This window comes from Theropithecus gelada, chromosome 17 (genome assembly GCF_003255815.1).
Source record: "Theropithecus gelada isolate Dixy chromosome 17, Tgel_1.0, whole genome shotgun sequence".
NCBI classification, from domain to species: Eukaryota; Metazoa; Chordata; class Mammalia; order Primates; family Cercopithecidae; genus Theropithecus; species Theropithecus gelada.
This window is the reverse complement of record NC_037685.1, coordinates 37,515,385-37,534,027: the sequence shown is the minus strand read 5'-3', so window position 1 is coordinate 37,534,027 and position 18,643 is coordinate 37,515,385. Positions and strand designations below refer to the sequence as shown.

General features: G+C 44.2%; 1 protein-coding gene across 1 annotated transcript in view; it reads right to left on the bottom strand.

Annotated features, from left to right (window-relative positions):
- Nucleotides 1–18,643, bottom strand: part of FARP1 (FERM, ARH/RhoGEF and pleckstrin domain protein 1) — a 304,677-nt gene that overhangs the window by 38,875 nt on the left and 247,159 nt on the right. Inside the window, exons 12-15 of the mRNA XM_025364102.1 lie at nucleotides 17,496–17,571; nucleotides 15,755–16,001; nucleotides 1,712–1,899; nucleotides 369–458 (exon numbers count right to left, since the gene is read on the bottom strand). Of these exons, the coding sequence (XP_025219887.1) occupies nucleotides 369–458; nucleotides 1,712–1,899; nucleotides 15,755–16,001; nucleotides 17,496–17,571 (601 nt within the window). The remainder of the gene's footprint in view (nucleotides 1–368; nucleotides 459–1,711; nucleotides 1,900–15,754; nucleotides 16,002–17,495; nucleotides 17,572–18,643) is intronic.

The following is an 18,643-nucleotide window of genomic DNA, read 5'->3' as shown; positions in this document are numbered from 1 at the left end:
TCAAATGAATCTCCTGTTCACCTCCAAGGTCTCCCGTGAGCAAAACTCAGCAGTTATGCTTGGCAATGGGCAAAACACGAAATGTTCTGGGCTGGTGCACACAGACAGTAAAACGTTTAATTTTCATTTTCTCTACCTCAGGAACTTCCTTCTTTTGCACTTGAAAATCATCATTATGAAAAACGTTATAGCATATATTCCCAATTAAATATACTATTAGCATTTAATTTCTATACCCTAGGACCACAATCCTTTCAACTGAAGTCAGGGAATCCAACACTTCATTAGCTCCAGCCTCCCCTGTAGAGCTGAGTATTAACTGAGATAAATCATGTAACTGAATGCTTTTGGGGAAATACCGCACATACCGAAGTGATAACTTCGAGATCCTTCAGATACGTTCGCTCGGTGGTAGACACTTCCTTAGCTATGAAGTATGCTTTATCAGTTGGGAATCTCTGCAAAACCCAGCCAAAGAAACAAGGCACAACAATCATTTTTGAGTATACGTCTCGGAGAATATCCTCATTAAAGTGATAATATTACTAACTTGGGATCCTTTGTTAGCTGGCATCAATGAGAAATAAAATTCTTAGTTATTCTCCTTTTTGTGTTAAGAATAAGTAAGAATGTATTCTCCTTTTTGTGTTAAGAGAATAAATAAGAATGTATTCTCCTTTTCGTGTTAAGAAAATAAATAAGAATTACTCTTCTTTTCATGTGAGGAGGAGCTAGGCTAAGATAATGGATTTCCATGATGAGAATATAGTCTAGGAAGGTTTCCTTCCCGGTAAAAATTACCATCAGCAAAAGGACTCAAATTAGGCAAAGGAAATACATAAAAAAGGAACTGTCTTGTCCTATGTCCGCTGGCGGAGTTGGTGTTCATGACATGGAAGTTACATTGTGGGAACACATGGTAGCTGGGTCTAAAGGGACAGAAGTGAGATCAGCTGGTGGCATCATCGGCCTGAACTCCCTTGGCGGCTGTCAGTCAGGTGGGCAGCCAGCCCCATCGTGGAGCAGGCCGGCCATCCAGCCTTGCTTTCTCTTTAAACAGTAAGTGCAAGGAGGTCGCCTGTTGTCCACCATTTTGCCGTCTTCTCATAGGAGTCCACCTGACTCCACTGCTGGGTGTACACACAACAGACTTCAAAGCAGAGACTCAAACAAATACCTGGACACTCATGTTCACAGCAGCCAAAAGGTGGGAACCGCATGACTGTCCATTAACAGAGGAATGGATAACAAAGTGTGGTTTATACACACAGCGGGACATCACTCAGCCGTCAAATGCCAGGCAGTTCTGACCCGTGCTACATACGGATGAGCCATGAAGACAGAATGCTAAGTGAAATAAGCCAGTCACAAAATGGCAAATACCAGATGATTCTGCTTATATGAGGTGCCTAGAGTAGGCAAATTCATAGAGACAGAAAGTAGAATGGGGGTGCCAGGGGCTGGCAGGAGGGGTAAGGAGGAGTTAGTGACGAATGGATGTAGTTTCTATTTGGGAAAATAAGTTCTGGAGATGGATGGTAGGAACAGTGGCACGACAACATGAATGTACTTAATGCCACCAAACTGTACAACTGAAAATGGCTCACATGGTACCTTTGCTCTTATGTATATTTTCCAATTTTTAAAATTCATACACACACACACACGTGCACACACAGTCACACACGCGAGTGAGCCCTCGGCCCCGTACCTTCCTCCGGCCCTCATCCTCATCGTCCGTCCTGGGGCAGGCCTGGTCATTCAGCAGTGGGCTGATCAAGGGAGAGGTCTGCTTGGTGTCCGGGCTCAGGTTGGGAGACAAGGTCACGTGGGCAGGGGCCACGCCCCCCTGCGAGTTCACAGACAGCTCGGAAAGGTGAGGGCTGCCAGTCAGGGAGCCTGTTTGGGGATGAGAAGTTTTAAAGAAAAAAAAAAAAGGTAATTTTTTCTGGGACCTGATTTCTATTCACTACTTTCACCTTTTTCAAATTGTAAGAACTTTGACTACCCCCCATGGCAAACCTAAAGCGATTCTTTATTTTCTAGTTTTTTTCCTAAGTCAAAGCTGCCTTAATAAAGATAGCATGAGTAATTCAATGGAGCCTCCGTTATGTAATTAATTGTAAGATAGAGAACTCTGCTTAGATAGCAATTAAAATAGCTGAAAAGCATAGTGTATCCCAAAATAGGAATTTCATCTCCCAACTACTGCTTATTTCTAAGAATTACTCAAGAAAGACACAGTGTCTATGTCACAATGAGACATGGGGAAATGATTAGAAAATAGAACTAGACTAATAGGCATCTAAGCAACTGGTGTACTTAGGACACACTACGTCCCGTAACAATGGGTCGCAGCTAACAGAAAGGTCGAGCAACTAACTCCCCATTCTACAAAGAACAGAAGCAAGCTTGTTATACCTGGTGATGTCATTCCATGTCTCTCACTGTTTGGGACAGAAACACTAGCATCACATTACAGGCATATGTGATCACTTCAACACGCAAAACCAGACGTCATTATATTATCACCATTTTCCTTTATGAGACAAAAGTGACAGGGCACCATGAGTCCTGGATAAAGGATATCATAGTAAGAAAGACAAAAATGTGGCTGGGCGCGGTGGCTCACGCCTGCAATCCCAGCACTTTGGGAGGCCGAGGCAGGCGGATTGCCTGAGGTCAGGAGTTTGAGACCAGTCTGGCCAACATGGTGAAACCCCGTCTCTACCAAAAATACAAAAAAATTAGCCAGGTGTGGTGGCATGCGCCTGTAATCCCAGCTACTTGGGAGGCTGAGGCAGGGGAATTGCTTGAACCAGGGAGATGAAGGTTGCGGTGAGCTGAGACCGTGCCACTGCACTCCAACCTGGGTGACAAAGTAAGACTCTTCTCAAAAAAAAAAAAAAAAGTATATATCACCCGCTATGAGTCAGCCAAGGGAGATGATATGTACAGGACACTCTTTGCCAATATACTTTTGCAAATATCTGTATCTCAACCCACTGAAACTACATGGGATGTTTCAGAATATACTTCTAACCTAAGTGTTTTTGCCTAGCACTTATATTTATACTAATAAAGCAGATTTGCTAGAGATAATATGAGGTAAGCAAAGTTAAAGTAACCTGTAGTCTTGTCTACTACCATGATAAGGAAAGACAAAGTCAGAGCTTTCTCAATTTCTCAGTCTACAGTTTCAGGCTCGCTGCTACTTGGTACGCTAAAGATCTCTCAGGGAAAAGGGGGAGGGCAGTTTTCTGGGAGCACCCCCATTTTCCTGTCATCTGTTCTCACCCTCTGGAGTCATGCATGTGCATTTTGGAATGACAAGATACAACAGCCTACCTAGAATGGAGCTGATGAAGTAAGGGCGGTGAATCTGATCCCAGTATAAACCAACCCTGGAGAAACCACCACCAGCCCCCACCCTTGGTGCCAGGTTGAGCAGTCGGCGGCACCACCAACACAGTGGGGGGAGAACCACTGTACCTGGAGAATGACAGAAGGCAGATGTCCTGCCCAGGGACTACTGGTTAGTGCAATGATCCTTGGATAACAAGGTTAGCAAACGTGAGGAAAAGGCAGATTCAGTAAGCTCGCATTTTTAAATCCCTCTGCTTTTAAATCCTGTTTTTAATACACCTCACTAAAATGAAGCCTTGTGTTAGACAAAGACCCCATCACCCAAAACACCACCAGACCCAGAAAACCCCGGAGAAAAAGGCCAGAAATCGCTTCACAAATGTCAATTTTATTGACACTAGTGCACAACTAAGTACAATAATTGCAAAGGAAGTGGAACTTGTCAAACAGAAAAGGTGACAATGAGTTAGAACTGCAGTTATTTCAAGGTACTACACTATTCTTTAAAAAAAAAACACAAAAAGAAAAATGTTATCACTACAAATAGGAAATAGAAAAGAGAAATTCTGGCAGTCTGTCTAGAGGTTAAAACATTTCATGCATTTGTGAGTTGCTGTTGGAGAGTTGTTTTTTATTTGTTCACCATCATCTGGCAACATTCGGGGCTTACCTTCAGCTCTCGCACTGTGCGTGAGATCGGGTGAGGCAGTTATAAGTGAGAGCATGCTGGACCTTGACTTTGCAGTGACGTGGAACAGAAAAAGCATTCGCCTCATCATTGAAAGAGTTGGAGCCGAGAATGAAAGGTAGTTAGAAGGCTAGTGGGAAGTGGAGCAGAGGCAAGGAAATAGCGAGTAGCAGGCCCTAGACAGCATTCGGCAACAGACAGGAAATGAACTGCCACTTGGGGCAAGGGAGAAGTAGGGTGTGCACACTCCGATCCAGCCACCTCCACTCTCAGAGGCCAACAGCGAGCCCCCGTGCTGCACTGCACCTGGGAATACTTATATTTCGGGGACAGAGCAGTTGGAAGAAATGAGGTAACAGACTATGGTTCCAGGAGAGAGCCTGCCCTGCCAAGAAGGTGTGCCACAGTTCAGTCAGCTGGATTTGGAAGACTCCTCGCTGTGCTCGAGGAGACAGGATTCAGAAAACAGAGGGCTGAGTGGGAGCTTCAGGGTCACCTATGTACCTAAAGTAGGGAACAGCTCAGGATCAGCCCACAGGCTGCTGGCGGAAGGCTTGCTGCATTTCACTCATGTAGCCTAAAGATGTCAGTAACAACTACTTAATATGTGCGCCCTGCAGACTTGGAATGACAAAATTAGGGTGATCAGTTGGCCTTTTCCTAAGACACTACTCCAGCTTTGCTTATAGGTCCTAAGAAAGAAAGGACGGTGGGTGTGTTTAAACAGCAAGACCAATAAGCCAATAAATATCAAGCAGTCTGGTCTAGAAATCTATCAGCATTTTAAGGAAGGGAAAGGCCTGAAACTCTACAGTTCAGTTTTGCTAATTTGAGCTGCATTTGTGGAGAAGAGGCCCCTTCCCTCCTTGCAAGATAAATAATCGGAGGCTTTGAAAATGTATAGGTGACATGGTCCAAACAAAATATGTAACTCATTTACCTTTCAGCAATTAATGAAATATGCTGACAAGGGGGCAATTAGTAGAATTTGGCAGCTTGATAAGTAATTAAAATTCTCTTTTGACTTTGAGCCAGGGTGTGTGACAACAGTCTGTACAAACTGGTGTCCACACCAGCAGGTGTGAAGAGCTGTGTCTATAAAAAGCTAATGTCCAACGTCGCAGTTATTAGAACTACGTGGAATCAATTTTCACTGAAGTAGTCCATTTTACAAAAAAGCTAACAAACATGGTTTTGTTGTTATGTAAAATGAGCCCAGTTGGATTTATATGGCATTATAAAGCTTGTTCACATCTTGCAGTGTGTCGCCCGCTTTGAAGGCACAGCCCCAGGCAGCGGGGAGAGGAAACTGTGACTGACACTCATTGCTACTCCATGAAATTATCAATGCCTTTGGTATTTCCAGCACTTCTCCCTTTATGAAAAATTAATGCAAAGTAATTTCTTTCATTAGGGAGCTCGAGGTAAATACTTTGGGGGGACCCTAAGAGGAAGCACCTGCTATTAAGGCAATAGGTGGAAAGAAGTTCAAAGAGATTAGAAAAAAGATCAGTCACACGCTGAAAGTCTGGAGGCTTCTAGTGTTTTTAAAATTATTTTTCCTATTTCCTGAAATTGTCCTGCAACTTCTTAGGCATTCAGTTAGATGTCAGGTTAGCAGCTCTCAAATCCTTCACCTCTTCCCTGTGATTTCATGACCCCTCCCGCCCCCCGCCATTCATCTAGAAGAGGTTTGAGTTTTTGCTGCCCCCTCGGACTGAAAATGCCTCCAGTCATACAGCTCTCAAGGGAGGCATTTCTAGTAATTGCTTTATAGAATCCTTTTAAGCATACACATTCTCATGGCACAAACAATTATGGAACTTCAAATTAGCACTGCTGTATTTATGGATTTCAATTTATCACCCAGCCCAGAAACTGCTTGTGCTGCTCTATCTTTGTAATTTAAAACACGCTCATCATTCTTCCCTCTTGGCTGGTCTGGGGAAGCTGGGTCTGCAGCGTCTTGATCAGCTCTTCCGCAGAGCTGCTGAAAGGCAGTGGGAGGAGACTTTACCATCAATGAGCCAAAGCCAGGCCTTTCTTCCCGCTTTGGGATCGGGTACAAGCTGCCTGTTAACCATGTACCCATATTCTGTTAACCATGTACCCATATTCAGGGCTTCAACACAAACTCACACAATTCTGGGAAAAGAAAAACACTTCTAATCTATTTTTCAAGTAATAAAAATAGCATTTCTAGTTCTTAACTGTACCTGTCCTGTTTTTTAAATTGGTCTCCAGTTTTTAACTACATAGGTATTATTTTTTCCTATAAAGGGGGGAACTAGAAAAACTGACAATTAAAAAAATAGTAATCCAAGATACGTTTATTAAATAGCTAATATTTGAGAGTGAGAATACTGACCGAAGTGAGAATATTGATTGCTTTCTCAACTTTTCTTTTCCAAAATTTTAAAGTGCAATTATAAAAAAGTTTATATGTTTTTTCTTCAATAGTCCCCCAAATAAAATTATTTATTTTGAAATCTTCTGGGTGCCACTTATCTACCATAATTTGTCTTCTTTTATTCTGTTCTAAAATATAGGAGATTTTATCTCTATGTGCCCAGCATATGCTCAAAAGGCCCAAGTAGGAAATATATTACAGATGGAAGTTTTCATCTATTTTTTTTTTGAAAGGCTCTATTTAAATCCATATGCTCTCTCTAAGAGGATACAATGAAGCCTCTCTAGAGATTATCCCATTTGAAAGCCAGTTATCAAAAAAAGGGCAGTATTATGCTGAATAATAGGTAGCTTCCTGAATAGGCAGGACTCACTAGAGTCCGATATCTAGGTTGGGGCCCTGCTCAGTGGAATACACAAAGCTGGCGGTATTTTATAGAAATTACAAAGTTCCACAAGAAAAACCAGGTTATAGGATTACCCATGTTAGCAGTGTGGTCCTCTTCTTGATACCTGAGGTTGCTGAGGGTAATGTATGTGTGCTTCTTACACCCAGCTCCTTTAAGAAAAGTTTCACAAGCAGCTAAGCATCAGCTTCACAGTTCATCATCAAGCAATTCAGAAAAGCAGTAGCAATGCAACTTCCAGAAAAAGAATTGAAATGCACTAATGGAAAAGACACAGGAGAATGCTGCTTTGTTTGAACACGGAGGTGGCTGTGGTGGTGATGGTGGTGGTAGTGGTGGTGGTAGTGGTAGTGGTAGTGGTAGTGGTGGTGGTGGTGGTGGAAGTGGTGGTAGTGGTAGTGGTAGTGGTGGTGGTGGTGGTGGTGGAGGAGGAGGAGGCAGTGTTTGGGTTGGGAACATGGTGCTTCGTACCAATGAAAAATACCATCTTGTACTCAGGACAAAGCTTCAGCCATCAGTGGCAAAGAACAGTTACAATGGACAGTTTTTACAGCATGACACCTGTTAGGACAAGTAAAAGCCCCTTCAGTTTAGATCAACAAGAGATATTAATACCGTGCATACACTGTGACATGAGCTTGGCCTTCCATGCTCAAAGAACCACCAAGCTCATTGTTACTGGAGAAGCCAGCATTCTTCCCAGTGGTATGAGTCCATGCTTTATTGACATACTGCATTCTTCTGCCATGGAGAGAAGATGAAACCAGACAGCATCTGTGAGAACCTACATGTTGGGTGCCCATCAAAATGAAAAACAGCTCATCGGCCATCAGAAGTCAACTGGGACCAAGTCAGGTGAGGCCTTCTCTACATTCCCACCTACTTCCCCACCCAGCAACACACACACATATCTCCATATCTATAAGCTCAATTATCTTATAGATATGACACAGGTAAAGGTTTCTATCCCCATTTAAATAGATGTTTCCGTTCAAAACATAAAGGCAAATCCATGGGTCGGCTGTGTAGGCTCTCCATGCAAGCTACAGTCACAGATGCGCTCTGTTTCAGTGAGACCTCTCCTCTAGCTACAGTGATCCTGCTCACCCCCAAGGGCCCCGCTTCTCCCATGCACTGCCCAGAGTATAAAGTGCAGGCCTTGTCAGAACAGCAAAGTTCACCTCCTCTTTTCCCACTTTAGTGAAATCTGGCACCACCCAGGACGATGACTTAGGATATGCTTTCACATGAAAGCTTGCAGTCTGGGGAATAGGATCACTGTATTCTAGAGGAAAGAGGTATTCCAAGTACAAATTGGTATTCAGCAGTGTTAAAAAAAAAAAAAAAAAAAAAGACATCAGACAGTGCTCCAACAGTGCAGGAACAGAAGCTACACCATGCTTTGAGGGTAAAGACAGAACGCTGAGAACAAAGCCTTTTCTCCTAGGTAGGTACATGCTGACAAGACACTGCATACAATGGAACAATGGAAAATGTTTTCCCAAACTGACTAAACAAATGACAAAAATGAGAATGAAGTCCCCAGCCTTTTCTATTTCAAATTAATTTGGTGTATTAGAAATTTTAAATAAAACATATTATCTACAGTATTAAATATACACACAGAGAGAACAGAAGGGAATTTGATTAATAATATAGGCCAAGCTGGTGAGGTTTGGTTAGTCAGGTTTTCACAGCAACCTTAGGCAGAAACGGGAGTAAGGGTAAGGGATTTATCCATCAGCCATTCTTGGTGCTTCTGGAGCAAGCAGCCAGTGTGCGTCCTTAACTAGGAAGACCTGTCTTCGGTCTTTCTATAAATCACTGCAGGGAAAGTGAAAAATGCTTTACTTCCTACAAAGAAACTTTGAGGCCCAGAAAAAAAGGAGTTGTTAGCTTGGTTTCAAGAGCCAGAAAAGGTCATCTATGAGTAGTAACAGACTGGTCACCATGCCACTGCAGGCTCCTAAGTGACCCTTCTATCATTTCCCACTTTAAGGCCAGCTATCAATCCTGATTCATAATAAAGCAGACTCACTCCTTCACAACCCCCCACACCACTACTGCCTCCACATCTCACTCAAAAGTAGAGTCAATCACTGTCCGATGCTTTTTATTCCACACACACACGCCTGCCCGGTGGTCCTTGCTCCCTCCTTAGCGTCCTTGGTCTGTGTGCTTTTCCATGTTGCAGTGATTTCTAGCTACTCCTCACTCCTCAACATTCTGCAATTGCTGCACCTGGCCCCAGCAGCACACTCAAGTATCTCACAGCACGAATTTCCATGACCGCATTGGTGGCGCCGGCCCTGTAGAGTTAACCTTTTAGACTGGCTTGCAACTACTCATGGAGATCAGATATCCCGTGGCAACAGTTGATTACTTTCATACAGAAAGCCACTCCAAGACAAATCAGAGTAACCTGATCTGGAGACTACATGAAGACGCCAATGCACTGCCTCCACTCCAAGTAACACTCAAACACCAGGCACCGAGAAGATGCTGAAGGCTCGGTTTCCAGGCTACCATGCTGTGATGGCTGTGTCAAGTGGCCAATCCACACCGAAACGATCCTGAACAAATCAGAGTCTATTCAATGTTTAAAGCTTTCAGGAAAAGAAGATTTTCTAATTCTTCCCTAGCGTCTACCAAGATGTTTAATTGCTTTCACTAGGGGTTAAAAAAAAAAGTTCCTTGTGCTTGAGGTTTCGTTTTTTTCTTTTCTTTTCTTTTTTGGAGTGGTGTGCTGTTTATTTTATGAAATGAGAACCTTCTTCAAAACAAGATGCTACCTCCCCTCCTCCCAAACACACATATGGCACAACAAATCAGCATTTACCACTTCTGTTCACGGGGAGATGCTTGGAAATCTCTCTCTAGGTTACTCTAGGAAATGACAAAGCTGCCCTTTTTCAAGGATATATCCAAACAGCTGGTACCAGGCCACTTTTGATCTCTCATGTCTACAACTCCAGGCCAAATCATCATAGAGATTTTATGTGTGTGTGTGCGCGCTTTTTGTCATTCTTTTTTAATAGAAAGAAAACTGCTATATTAAGTGTCATGCAAATTTTGGCCTAAAAGTCACAGCTTCATTTCAAATTCCAACAACTGGGAGAGATGTGCACATGTGCTCACTAGAGACACCATTTTTTATTAAGTTTCACGCAATTAAACAGAAACAGATGGAATTAAACTAACAAGGAAAAAAACAGGACCAGTAAATTCTTTAATGTTGTCAGAGTAAATGTCTTTAATCACTTGCTGCTCACAGAAGTTCACTCAACGGTACCTTTCTCTCCATACGCTCTTACGGGCTTGGCTAACAGACAACCCATATAAAACTCATCAGAGAGCTACCACTTTAAGTGGAAATGGTAGCATGGATTATTTTTAAATGGCTACCTCTTTAAATTTATGCCTGAGGTTGCAATTTTGTGAATTTTTGTAATCAGACCTTGACGATGACCTTGAGCGATAAGATATAAATAACTCCCACATGCTTAGCGTTCCAATAATGGAATACTAGGCATAAATGGCTATGGTTCAAAGAAACTTGCTCTATCACAGAGATTACCTAGAAAGCCTCTTCTGCAGTTCAATTTGTAAAATGTAGTAGGAATAGAATAGACTCATACCATCAAACTAGAGGCAGGCCAGTCTTAGAACTAAGCCTGGAGAAATGTTTACAGACTATAAAAGAGAAAGTCCAGGGAGAAACAGTCTTTCTGGGGAATGTAACTCTAAGAGCTCTTGAAATTCCAGCTAATCAGAATACGGTCCCAGGCAAAGAGAAGGGATCCAGACAGAAGCGAATAAAACCAACATAAACCTGACAGTGAAAGGAACCCAGGTTTGTTAATTTAAGGCTGGGTCTGCCTGTAACCCAATTACTCACTAACAGCTACAGTTTCACCAAAGCCATTCTGTGCTGAACTATGGAATAATGCTTTAAGTGGAAACAGTAGATTGAAAGCATGTGAATACTGATTACAGGTATGAAACAGAGCAGTGTGCACACTCACGGCAGTTTCAATAACATTTAAAATGACAGATTGATCTTTACATTATTTCTTCCTTTAGAAATTGCTTGACAACAAAACCAAATTTTTGCTTTTGGAACCAAATTCCAGGGCTAATAACCAAAGCTGAGTTTCGGATGCACATTCAGAGCAGACTGGACTTTGCATATTTGGTGGGAATTTTGAGAGGCTCGTGCTAATATTTTAGTTTTGCAGGTCTAGCTTTTTTCAGCATTGCCTGGCTTAAATCTTCCAATAAGTTCTAGAGAATAAAATCAGAATTACTTACATTTCAAGTGCAGGCCACCTGGCACAACTGGGGGAGATAAATTAGAAATTCCCAAACATGAATCACACATGCAGGGAGGAATCCGGCCCGCAGACTTCCTCTAATTAAACGCCTCTCTAATAAAATATTGTCAATGGCACACAGATGACTGTTAAAGGAGCTGAAGCCATTTATTGTGAGTTCTGGAGCTCATTAAAAGCATTTCTTCATGCTAAAAGAATTTCTTGCGTTTTTATTTTGCCCTTAACAAGCAGCAGCAAAGGCCGCCACAAAAGGGTCTAAAATTTACATATTTTGACATAATGTCCAACAAAAGATATTAGCGCAAGGAGGCCCTGGGCTTTAAGATTTGTGTTTATACAGGGCTTGTTTTCCATGCATGGTCTTGAGACAGTATGTCACAGAGCAGCTAGTGAGTGGCTGGTATCGGAAGGCCTGGCTCCCCTGTTGAGTCAGAAGACTCCTACACTAGCTATTGTCCTAGAAAGATTGGTTGAGAAGTCTCGGAAACCCTTTGGAAATCTGAATACATTCAGAAGTCTCTAATATCTGCTGCCTAGTATCCCACCCAACCCTACCTCTGGCCTTCCTCCACGCTTAGCTCAACTCCATGCACGCGCATGCCCTTCTTAAGCTAGAATGAGATCTGCAGGCTGGGTAAAGACCTGGAGGACTGGAGTCTCCCCAAAGTCAGAAGGTATGGAGGGTGGCACGGTAGATGCTGCTGGCTTTTCCTGACTGAGATCTTCACAGTGACACTGCGGAGACCACATCAGCTCAGCAAACATGCTCCACCAGGCTCAAAGAATGTACAAATGGACTCTTTGGCCAATGTTATGGAATCTTTATTAGCACAGGACAAGCTCCTCTTGAGGCAAGTAGTGACTGTCCGCAGCACATCTGGATGTATGATAAACAGCCTTTAAACAAACTATAAGCACCATTAATTACACCAGGATTGCTGCTTTTGTAAATACTGGCCAAGAAGCAGAAATTGAGTTGCTTGCCTGGTACAAAGCCAATGAGGAAAAAACTCTATGAGCAACTCTTAGAGTGAAAAATTTCGTCAATACAGAACTGAGTATACTGCCATTGATCAACTGCTCTTAAAACACTTAGATAAAAATCACTGCTGTAGGAAAAAGCAAAACAAAATAATGATTGAAGCGTGTTTTGCTCTGAGATGCTTATATTTGATGATTCCTGTCATAGGCTGTATAAATTCATACCCAGCGATCAATGGTATTTCATTATCAGACTGCTATATAATTAGAGGGGAAAAGAAAATTCATTTGAACAAACCACTTCACAAACCACAGGATTCCACACTGGGTTCTGTTTAACTCACACTTCACTAAACACTCATATAGCAAATTGACATTCTTTTATGTCTGAACGGATTATGCAAAAATGTGTTATAACTGCAAAACCCCCACAATGTAAAAAGAAGTAGTTCTTCCCACCTATTATGGCCTGTAATTGCCTAAGTCTACTCGATCACTCGTCTCCACATCTGATTTGAATTATTAATTCATGTAAGACTCTCCAAAATTAAAATACTGAATCAAAAAGCTCCTATTGCACCAAGATATCACATAGGCTAAAAAAGTGAAGTCTAGAGACCAGGTTACAGTTTCAGCTTTGTCATGCAATAGCTGTATTACTTATGCAAAGTCACTTAACTTTTTCAGAACAAGAAATGAAGGTTTGCCCAGATGAACTTCTGAGGTCCCTTCCAGTTTAAAAAATTCTGTGATTCTGTTAAATACATAAATTTAAAGCAAGACGTAAATAGACTACTTCAATGAACAACTCTCAAACGATCCAACAATGAGCTTGATTCAATCAGGCACTGAATCAAATGATTAGGAAAACCAAAAAAAAAGTCTGTATAAAAACGGATTAAGTGTTCAGATTCTTTAAAACCGACTTCTGGACATTCATGTGGACAAATACTCATTTGTGAATTAGATGAGCCAATACCCCTCCATTTTCTACGCTGCTGCCAAATTCTACTCGGTGTCCTAAGCATGCTTGGTTCTCCCCTTGTGATCAGGTCACGTGATGAGCCCAGTGAGGCCCTGGTATGGTGGCACATCCGGGAGCTATCACTGTTAGGACTCTTTTCAATAATTTTGTAGTTACTTAGGATCTAAAAATTTTATTCTACAATTTATCCTTTTTTTTTTTTTCCCCTAAAAAAAGTACCTAAGGCTGAAAAGTGCAAATCACAGGCATCAAGAAAAAGCAGTTTGTTTGCGATATTTTTCTTATTCTGCAAGCAAGCCAAAAATTTAGCTAACACTTTTACTGTATTCCACTAGATTCGAGAAGGCCTGGGTAAGAAGTGACCCTGGCTGCCCAGGACAAACAGCTGGGAAGGCCAAGGAGCACTCCAGACCAATGAGATCAAAATCCCTAGGGTCAGGGTCCCGGCGTCACTAATTTTTAAAATATCTCAGAAAATTGCAACGTGCAGCTAAGGCAGAGAAACTTCAAGTGAAAACCAGGCTCTTTAAAATGCAGGAATGCTGGGTGAAAGGCAGTGACACTGGTGGGCAGGATTTAAAAAGAAGTCAATTTCTCTCTCCTTACACTTTCTTTTTTCTGGCTCAGAGAAACATCCAAGTATCACTATTCCCAACGGAGGACACTGTTCACAAGAGTGTGAATGGTAAGACTGTGTCTGTAAACCAACCAAGAGCAACCAAGCTGGAAAACAGTCCTTTGCGCTGCACACAATTCAAAGGCAGGCATTTAGTTTGTTAACCTACTGGTGACAACAGTGCCTATTTCAAGGTGTTACTCTTCCCCGCATCCTGCTCAGCAGTATTTCAGTTTCACCAAGAGATTCTGAGAGACAGAATTGTACTTCTTAAAACATAACAATATGATCCACCAATGCAAACCTAAACCAAACCAGCAATCCCAAGTAGATTACAATTCATGAAGATTTGACAACTTTTCTAGTATTTCACAGGAAGCCTGGGAAGCAGAAATAACCCCCAATTCTTCCCATTAAAATATTCATTATTCTTGACTAAAGATTTCACCAACACAATCTCAACTAGCTATCAGTTTACATTTGGCCTTGAATAGTGTCAATTCCTCACTTCATGAGGCATGGACAAAGCAGCCCTCCTTTTAAAAAAGGGGAGAATGGGAAACCGATCCCTTTCCTGTAATCTCAAGGATGCTTCAAACTCTCAACCAACAGGTAGGTGATCTGCATAACTGAACATACACAGAAAATTGCCACATAAATATAACACTACACACATGATCAGATTCATAATAAAGTGTTTCTTCCTAGCCTTCAACCAGCAAAATAAACAAGTTCCTGGGAACTTGTCACTAGGACTTTCTGTTTATCTTGTCCACCTTTTCTGGAAAGCAAGCCACTTATGTGAAGTTGTGTTTTTCTTAACTATTTTTAGAAGTCAGGCAGACCCTTTCAAACATGTGCCTGTCCAAAACCTCCTCTAACAAATGTAGACTACAAATGAATGAGTCACTAGAACAGATCAGCTCTAGGGAAACCCTGGTCTCGTGACCCCAGGTTGCTCGGGCTGAAGACTTGCCTCCTGGCCTCCTCACTCATCTTCCTCCTGTTCCTCACTCAAACACAGGCCACCCAAGGACCCCCCGCTTCTCAGGAGGGACGGGGAACACAGCACTGCAGGGTTACCAAACACGAGGGGCTGGCTCCCGGGGCTCAGCATCTCAGAGTCTGACTCACTGGACTCCGTCCCACTGCTGGTGGAGCCCTCGGTCACTTGCAGAGGTGCCAGTTGCCCCGTCATGCCACTGGCACACACTGACTGCACGGCAGGGACCTTGGAGGCTGCACCCACGCGGGTGGTGCCATTAGCCAGCCTTCTACCCTCGGGAGCAGCTGCACTGGCTTGCCCCCCCTTCCCACGGCCACCAAGCCCATCCATGGCCTCCGGGGTAAACGCTACCTGGCTAAGGATGAGTGGATCTGTCTCTGACTTATTATATCTACCAGGAAGATTCCGCAAGTATGGCTTTGGCGAGGTGGGGGAACAGCGTTCATAAGGAGGACCCTGGCCCGGGAGAGGGTCTTCCCCCATACTCCCCTCTCTACGGTCATGTCCATTTTCAGAAACATAGCCTTGAGACCCAGTTCTGTCCCAACTCATATTTGGACTTGAACTTCTGCTGCTGGGAGACAATGGGGTGGCCAGGGGGCTGTGACCAGCAGAGCCCTTGAACATTTCATCTATGAGAGAGCTATGCCTTGGGAGTCGAGGGCTCCCGCTCATATCAAAGGTTATGTCTGCTGAATCGTCATCAAGGAATTCTCTGGAAGGAGGCCGGGAGGACTTTGCAGAGTGCGGGGAAGCCCTACGCCTAGCCTCTCTTGGCCCCTCGTCCCTGGACAGCAGATAGACACCGCTGGTCAGATCACCCTCATAATTGTCATTTGTTTGGGACCGGGACCGGGACCGGGACGCTTGTTCTCTAAGAAGGTCGTATTCACTATCTACGTCACTGCAGTCAATGAAAGGAATGGAAGTACTGCTGCCTCTGGCAGCCCGGGATGCTGGACCTGTGCTTGGCTGCGGGGGCTGAGGTTTACTCTGCTGGGTCCTATCCTTAACGACCTCCTCCTCTTCCTCTGTGGGCGCCGAGGCGGCTCCGTCCACCTGCTTGTTACCCGCGGGGCTTCTCGGCGCAGGGCTCGGGCGCGACCCCGGCTCCCCGGGGGAAACCTTCGGTTCCTTTCCTTGCTGGCAGCTCTGGCCCCCTGGAGATTCGGCACCTTCTCCAAATGTAAGGCTGGCGCTCTGCTGAGACTGGGTGGGGTGGGGAAAAAGGTGCAGAGAGATGGAGAAGAGGGAGACTGTTACTCCAAGGCTGAAAACAGAAAAGGAGAGCCAGGGCCTCCCGGAAGAACACCCGAGGCCTCTCCGGCGGGAGGACTGCCCCAAAGGGCTCTGACATAACAGCAGTCAGGGAAGCACATCTGGGCGTGATCCAGAAGGTTCCTTCTGGGCGTGGCGGCTGACAGCACTGTTCCTGGCAGCACAAGCCAGGCCCGGTCTCTGCTTTCCAGGGCCCACCGACTCATGCTGGGGTTTGCTCTTCTTTGGAGGGGTAGACAGGGTCTTACTCTGTCACCTAGGCTGGAGTGCAGTGGTGCAATCACAGCTCACAGCGGCCTCAACCTCTTGGGCTCAAGCAATCCTCCCAAGTAGCTGGGACCACAGTCCTGTGCCATCATGTCCGGCTAATTAAAAAAAATTTTTTTCGTAGAGATGGGGTCTCCCTGTGTTGTCCAGGCTGGTCTTGAACTCCTGGGGTCAAGCGATCCTCCTACCTCGGCCTCCCAAGTGGCTGGGACCACAGGCATGTGCCACCACACCCGGTTAATTTTTAAATTTTTTTTATAGAGACAGGGGTCTCCCTATGTTGCCCAGGCTGATCTTGAACTCCAGGGTCAAGTGATCCTCCCAAAGTGCTGGGATTACAGGTGCCAGCCACCACACCCGGCTCATATTGGGCTTGTAAAGCTTCTACGGAACAAGACAGCCCTTCCAGCCCACAGGGGGTCTCCAGGGAAGGGTGGGCAGGCATATCAGGGACCCCTGAAGGCAAGTTGACACAGTCATCAGAAAAACGACAAAGGACACTTATACTTCTCAGGGCAGCCTGGATGGGGAAAGGGGTTTTTTTGGATGCACACGATGAAACCTCCTTCATATTCTTCCCCAAGTTTCTTTTTCTCTTTTAGAGAAAGCCCTGAAAACTTACCCAGAGACCAACTCCAGGGAAAATGAGCTTTTGCCACCCTCAGAGCAAGAGTGATAATGTCTCTTACTGCCAATTGTGGTCACTGCCCTGTAATACAAGCTCTGGGAACTCGCCGGCCAGTTCTGTGCCAGCAAAGGCTTCTGGCCTTGGCACCAGGCAGGAGCTACACCCATTGGTTACAAAGCGGGTCCCCATCTCTTCCCACGTGGACCCATTTAGCTGGAGAGCCAGTCTCAGCTCTGCCCACTGCAGCGATGGTTCCGCTGCTGAGCTGAGTTCTCAGTGGCTTAGGGTGCCGCATGGGAGATCAGAAGGCAGCTGAAAACACAACACGCTCCAGGGTCTCTGAGCTCAGGCTGCGGGCACATGGCACAAAGCCTATGTCTGGTCAAAGCCAAGGCCCCTAATCAGATTCTCATCTGCTAAAAACCCCAAAGGAAAGGACGGAGAACCAGAAAGCCCACTATGAAGCCCAGGGCTCCGTGGAGGAAGTGTGGGAAAGAGCAGAGTTATCATAGGACAGCGCCGTCACTGACCTGCTCCGGCACTTCCGAATTCAGTTCTGTGGGCTGTGAAGCAAGGCTCCGGACAGAATGAATCTTGCTGTGCTTCCTGGGAAAAATCACACAAGATCATTAATGTTAGGTGAGGTTTTTGTTTCTTTTTTCTTTGTTTTAAATGAAGCAAAGGTCCTTCTGTTGGACGCATCAGTGCCTTCCTCAATAATGATGGTACCCAGAGCCGCCTTTACAAATGCTACTTGGAAACAGACACGCACTCATCCTTTGATAGCACTTGCATGGCCCAAAGGTTATTTACATCTTGGAGAAGTTCTCAGAAGCCCTTGTGGTAGTTCTCATGGTGCAGCTGGTGAAGAAACATTTAGCAACTGAGCAGGACCTTTCTAGTTAAGGGGAAAGTCACAGAGAAGGGAGGATGTGGCTGGGCCCTCCCATGCTCTGAATGGCCAGCTATGGTCTAACAATACGAAATCAATTCATGTACTTTAGGTAATTATTTTCTGGATCGGTTCTATAACAGAGGCAATTACCACTCATCCGCTCACTCTATCAAAGCGGTAAGTTCAGAGGAAAAGGCCTGCCCTCAACAGTAGAAGGAACTGACTTTAACAGCATCTTGACACGTCTCTTTCATCTCTTCCCTCTCAGTCTGCCTATTCCCCTTTTCCCTATCAAACAGGCACTCAAATGCTCAGGTCCTGAAATTTGTGAGACTGTATAAATATAGATTCTATTCCCAGATACATCCAGCTCTTCTTCAAAATACTCCAGGTTAGCACAGAAAAGCTCTAGAGATCCGCATTCTGAAACAGAGAACTGGGCTACTTCTTACATGGTCTTCAAATACTAACCATTGACTGTCTAAGAAAATGATGGGATTCATCTCCAGACATGCCTGCAAAAAAACCTCCTGAACGTGACATTTCTGGAGACAGGGCATGAGAAAGCATCACAGAGCTGCGGTAGAAGGAAGACGCAGGGATGGCCACAGAAGCAGGTTTATTTCAGCAAAATCAAAACGAAACACTGAAATAACCTGGATGGTTCTCAATAGGGAATCAGAGAAATACAGTGCAGTATCTTCATACTACTTACTGTGTGGCCCTTAAAACAGATCTCAAAAAAAAAGTAGTATTAAAAAAGCAAGATGAAGAATTATATAC